The sequence below is a fragment of the Musa acuminata genome, chromosome BXJ2-4, assembly GCF_036884655.1.
Source record: "Musa acuminata AAA Group cultivar baxijiao chromosome BXJ2-4, Cavendish_Baxijiao_AAA, whole genome shotgun sequence".
Taxonomy (NCBI): domain Eukaryota; kingdom Viridiplantae; phylum Streptophyta; class Magnoliopsida; order Zingiberales; family Musaceae; genus Musa; species Musa acuminata.
Window position 1 is genome coordinate 28,756,780 of NC_088341.1, and position 5,721 is coordinate 28,762,500.

The 5,721-nt window shown below is 41.4% G+C and overlaps 1 protein-coding gene across 1 annotated transcript; it reads left to right on the forward strand.

Annotated features, from left to right (window-relative positions):
* The first annotated feature begins 3,779 nt into the window (after window positions 1-3,779).
* LOC103974892 (phosphoenolpyruvate carboxylase kinase 2) lies at window positions 3,780-5,352 on the forward strand. Its single transcript, XM_009389797.3, has 2 exons — window positions 3,780-4,663; window positions 5,048-5,352. Exons 1-2 carry the CDS (start codon window positions 3,859-3,861, stop codon window positions 5,104-5,106), a joined length of 864 nt encoding a protein of 287 aa, XP_009388072.2. The 5' UTR covers window positions 3,780-3,858; the 3' UTR covers window positions 5,107-5,352.
* The last annotated feature ends 369 nt before the right edge of the window (window positions 5,353-5,721 follow it).

Here is a 5,721-nt window from a genome sequence, read left to right on the forward strand (position 1 = left end):
GACTCGCATTGATAGTCAGATTTGATGTGATATTATGTTTATTAGATTTCTTGACCTATTTTATAAAATTTATACGCATGTGTAAAATATTTTTTAAAATTTTAGAATATAATTAAATAAAATATGTTTAAATAAATTTATGGTTTATTTATCTTGATTTTAAATTTCTTTTATATCTTGCCAACTAATTGATCAAGTGGAAGAATATTAGATTATGTGACCCTATCTAATTAGTTATGATATATTATAAATATGATTGGATTCTGATTATGATTACTGGCAAATAGAAATAAAATTTAATTATGGTAGGATTTTTGAGGAAAGACTTAAATCCTCTGCTTTCGCCTATAAAAGGACAAGACCTCCTAAGGATAAATCAACATAAACCTAAACAGTTATTGAGATATTATAGATCCTCTCTCATCTTTCCTTTGCCCCTAATCCATTGTCCATTGTGAAGGATAGGAAGAGAGGAGAAGACGAGTCTAATTGTTTTTACAGATCGATATCATTGCATCTTTTGGATCCGACGATGGTGCATCTATAGATCAAATAAAGACTTTCTAAGCAATATCAAAAGGTATGCATTATATATTTGATCTATCATTATTTGATTTTATTTTTTAGCATCGAATTTTTTATATAATAATAACATAATCATATTTTTATGCTTATAACTAGAGCCTAGCGGTTGATATGCTAGTATTCGTAATTGATACTTTAACATCACATGGTTGATACTCTGATGTCACATGCACAATAGCTCAACACCATGTTGATTAACATCTCAACATTATATAATCGATATGATGTCATTTCCCGAATGTTATAAACCATATTCACGATAGTTATATATTCCTTAGATTTAACGTAAAACAATTTCATTGGGATTGGAGGGATTGAAGGTGACATGTAACAATCCCTAACATGAATGGGTATCTTCGAGTATAACAATTATGAAACCATACTACAAACGATCCTCTCTCTCTCTCTCTTAAGCTCCAGTACATTTATCTTTATAAAACTTGATGCTTCATCCATACCTCATAACCAATATCAGATATGTATAACTTGGAAGAATAAATGATATTCAGTGATTTCCCAACACTAATCAAAGATAAATGTGGAATAGAACGTTGATTGGCTGAACAATTTGACCCTACCAAATTTCATATTCTTCTCAAGATGCAAGCACTTTGAAATGATAGCCTATCTTGGTCAATGAAACAACCTTAAAAATCATGCAACCCGTACAATTTATCACCAGAACATGTAATTAGTCAAGTTTCGGAGGAGAGCAGACATGAGAGACGTGTTGCAACTCGCAACACCAATCACCATTATAAGTTCTATCTTCTCTCGTTCTTCCAATTTTATTTGTGTCTTATACGGTGGAAGAGAAATATTTTAAATTAATCTTCTAACTTGGATAACCAATTCCAAGAAAATCTATCTTCAAATTTTAAATGCATCATTTCTTAAATTGTTGGAGGTAAAAACTTGAAAAAATTACACCTTATCCAATTATATTTAATAAAATAAAAAATCATCCAAAAGTACATACGAGTATAAGGAATGATTCTACCCCTCATTCAAGCATATGATTGAATATATTCCCCAAGTATATATATAATCATGTTTCCTCTATTATGGTTATGAACATAAGAAGGTTATTATAGATTCACAATAATATGAGAAGAGGTGGTTTAAGAAAAGATAAAAAAGAATGAAAATTTTTTTATGGAGAAAAGATATATTTGACTAGGAAATCCAGAATATTTATATAGGCTCATTTCCATTGGCTATAGACAGGTAAAACTCCAACCATTAAAAAAAATAAATTCCTTATTATTAAGGAAAGAATATTTCTAAAATAAAAATTTGAGTTTCTCAAAGAAAGAAAAAAAAAAGAACACTGACATTTTATAGGTCAAGTACAGCAGGTTAATACATCATCTTTAAAAGAGGTATTAGTATTTGATTAAAATCATTAAAATCACATTAAAAAAAAAGCCACGTATTAATGTGCTTCAGCTAAGATTTTCTAATATATAAAATGAGTGATCTAATCGAGTCAATTGTATAAGCGGAGCATTGTATTAGTCCAACCAAAATCGTCCACATCAAACCACAACAGTCAAAGCAACAGTGATAGCTTATCGTAGACGCCCATTAAATATTTCATTCGCAAAGACTATTAGCCCGTCCTCCTCCTGCATAGTAAAGGAAGAATTCTAACATCTACCTAACGTGTAAGTCACATCGAGCTCATCACATAAATCCCAATGTAAGTTTTTGTTCAAACAAATATTGTCGGGCTTTCAACTAAAATATAAATCACTATATCATTATTCATTAAAAAAGTTAAGGACATAGTACTTGGATTTTGCTCCGCAACCACATGACCTTTGTCAGCTTTGAGAGAGAGAGAGAGAGAGAGAGAGAGAGAGAGAGAGAGACCCTTGCTGATCTGATCCATGGCTCAACGCTTGTGCCAAAAGCCGCAGATTGGTGGCCTCAACTTATCCATTCATCTCCAACCATAGGTAGCAGGGACAGTGCCATAGTATCTTCGACTCCTAGCAGGACACTACATGGCATCCCAATGAAAGCTCGACCTACTTGTTATCATCCCAAGCAACTTCTTTCCCAATTTGTGATCACATAGAGGCCGCTTATGTTAAGTTCGTTTATATATATGAACTAAATTAAGTTCTGATTTTGTTTATGCATAGATTGCGGTGATCCCTATTTATTTAATCGTATTATTGATTCCCCACGATAAGCGCATCTCCCTATTAGTCTTCCTGTCACCAACACTTTGGGGACCACAAGCAGCGCGAACAAACGAACACTGCTACCTTATCGCCTCCACCACGATAGCTTATGGCGACCGGCGAACCAATGCCATACCTTGCTTGCTCCCTCCGTCTCCGGTACCATATATCCTCCCCGTTTAAAACGACACACACAAAAGGGAGACGCATAAGTACATAACTGCTGGCCCCACCACGTGGCTTTCCACCGACCCGTCCAACTCGACTTTCCACGCGTCATCTTTCGATTGACGACGTTTCTGTGTCGTACGATCCCCGTCCGGAACGGCCGATAACCGCCCCGAAAAGCCGTTAGAAATTATGGCCTCTCGTTGTGCTTTCGATCTCCAACCCAACAGGCATCCCACCGTCCGTTGCCGTTAATTGTCGTGCACCACCCCCATCCGACGGCACTGGTCTGTTGAGATGGATTCCCACAGGATTAAGAAATTCAACTGTGGCAGTCGCCCAAATTCAAGCGGTGGGCCACATCCCACGTCTCCAGCGCCGCACTCGCTGTGCCGAAGCATCGAGCAAGATCGAATCGGACACGATTCCTCAAGTTAGAAATAGATTTTAAAGCTGACAGGCACTAGTCCAACATATTAGACGTCTTATAACTTTGGAAGGCTTCGTTAGCAGTTAAAACCAACCAAACATTATTTCTTTTAATTAATCTTTTGTTTTATATGCTTCACCAGACCACTCATCGTGACGCTTCTTCTTTCTGTCTTAACATATTGGAGCTCCTTTGGCTCATTTCGTAATTGTAACTGTGAAGTAGGGGCGATTAGCGGATAGTAGAACTTGGTAACTATCAAGGGCGGTTAAGTTCTGGAGACGACATATCCGTCTGATTGGGAGATCCGCTTGATCGGTTCGCCCGCGGTGTCAAATGTGCAAAGGAATATTCCCGGTGCCAAATGAGATCCCATGCAGTTTATAAATAGGGGAAAGCCGAGGAATTGTACCGGCAAGGAGAGGGAGGGATAGAAGGCGGTAGGAGAGTAATTGTTGACCGTTGAGATCCAATCGAAGCGCTATGAGCGAGGCACTGGTGAGGGACTACGAGATCGGCGCGGAGATCGGGCGTGGACGGTTCGGCGTGGTCCGGCGGTGCAGATCGGCGGCGACGGGAGAGGAGTTCGCCCTGAAGTCTGTCGAGAAAAGGCTCCTCGCGGACGCCACCGACCGCGAGTGCGTAGAGCGGGAGGCGAAGGTCCACCACCTCGCCGCCGCCGGTAACCCCCACGCGGTGCAGATCTACGCCGCTTACGAGGACGACGAGTGGGTGCACCTGGTGGTGGAGCTCCTCGAAGGCCCCGACCTCTGCGACCGGATTGCCGCCTGCGAAGGGGCTCCGTTTCCGGAGCAGGAGGTGGCGGCAGTGGTCTCGGAGCTTACGGAGGCCGTCGCGGCGTGCCACCTGAGGGGGGTCGCGCACCGGGACGTGAAGCCGGACAACGTGCTCTTCGACGCGCGTGGGCGGCTCAAACTGGCTGACTTCGGGTCGGCGGAGTGCTTCCTCGGCGCATATGGGGAACGGGTACCCATGAGTGGGGTGGTCGGGACGCCGTGCTACGTGGCGCCGGAGGTGGTGGCCGGGCGGGAGTACGGGGAGAAGGTGGACGTGTGGAGCGTGGGGGTGGTGATGTACATGATGCTGACCGGGGGTGTGCCGCCCTTCTACGGGGAGACGGTGGCGGAGACGTTCGATGCGGTAGTGAGGGCCAACTTGAGGTTCCCATCGAGGGCTTTCCGGTCGGTGTCTCCGGCAGCCAAGGACCTGCTGCGGCGGATGCTCTGCAAGGACGTCTCCAGAAGATTCTTGGCCGAGCAAGTCCTCAGTTAGTCCCTTTCGAACCCTTTCATCTCTACTTAGATCTTGTTCCGTCCTTTCCAACTACGGATTTATGGATCTCTGTGGCTTTTGTTCTTGGATCTCATGGATTCTCTAAGACCTCAGTTCTTGGGGTGAAAGTTATAGGAATTGCTAATTTATGGTAATCATTCAGTTTTTTTCTTCCGCTGTTGAAAGTTTTGTGTTGGGGAAAAATGGTAATATTTCTATTTTTTGGGCTGATTTTGCTTAATTATGTGCTTTTCCCATATTAAAATATAATAAAAAATCGTGTCTTTTGACCTTCAATGCTGGTCTCTTAATTCGGTATAAGATTTTTCTTTTTATCTTTAGAAATATTTCTAGCTTCTGACCTGATAAATATTTACAGGGCATCCTTGGATCACATGCGGAGGGGAGGAACCAAGCCGAGACACTCACTCACCTTAGCGTACGGTACTTCTCGGGATCTTTCTGTGGCTGCAAGAAAAGCTGGAAGAAATCTCTATTTGATATATATATATATATATATATAGAGAGAGAGAGAGAGAGACTGTAAAGTGGTAACGTCGGTGCTTGCTTTTTTTTTTTCCTGTATCTTGTAGGATCTGAGTGGGTGGCAATGTATAGAAGAAGAAGAGAGATGAGCATCTGCATCTTTTCTTTTCTGGCTTGTTGGAAAAGCTTTTGACCATACTAGATTGTTCCTTTCTCTCAAAATTCCATATGAGGTGACATCATGGTATATACTGGGGTTTATGCCTTTTTGCTTGACACCCAAGTCAGGTGACCACTGAAGGAGCCTATGCCAGACGAACAAAGAGAGAGAGAGAGAGAGAGAGAGAGAGAGACTGTAAAGTGGTAACGTCGGTGCTTGCTCTGTTTTTTTCCTGTATCTTGTAGGTTCTGTGTGGGTGGCAATGTATAGAAGAAGAGAAGAGATGAGCATCTGCATCTTCTCTTTTCTGGCTTGCTGGAAAAGCTTTTGACCATACTAGATTGTTCCTTTGTCTCAAATTCCAAATGAGGTGACATCATGGCATATACTTGGGTTTATGCCTTTTT

Excerpts from the sequence above, each read along its gene's own strand:
- LOC103974892 (XM_009389797.3), top strand. The coding sequence starts at position 3,859 with ATGAGCGAGGCACTGGTGAGGGACTACGAGATCGGCGCGGAGATCGGG. Across the intron at positions 4,664-5,047 it reads CTTGGCCGAGCAAGTCCTCA|GGCATCCTTGGATCACATGC; the intron begins GTTAGTCCCTTT and ends AAATATTTACAG.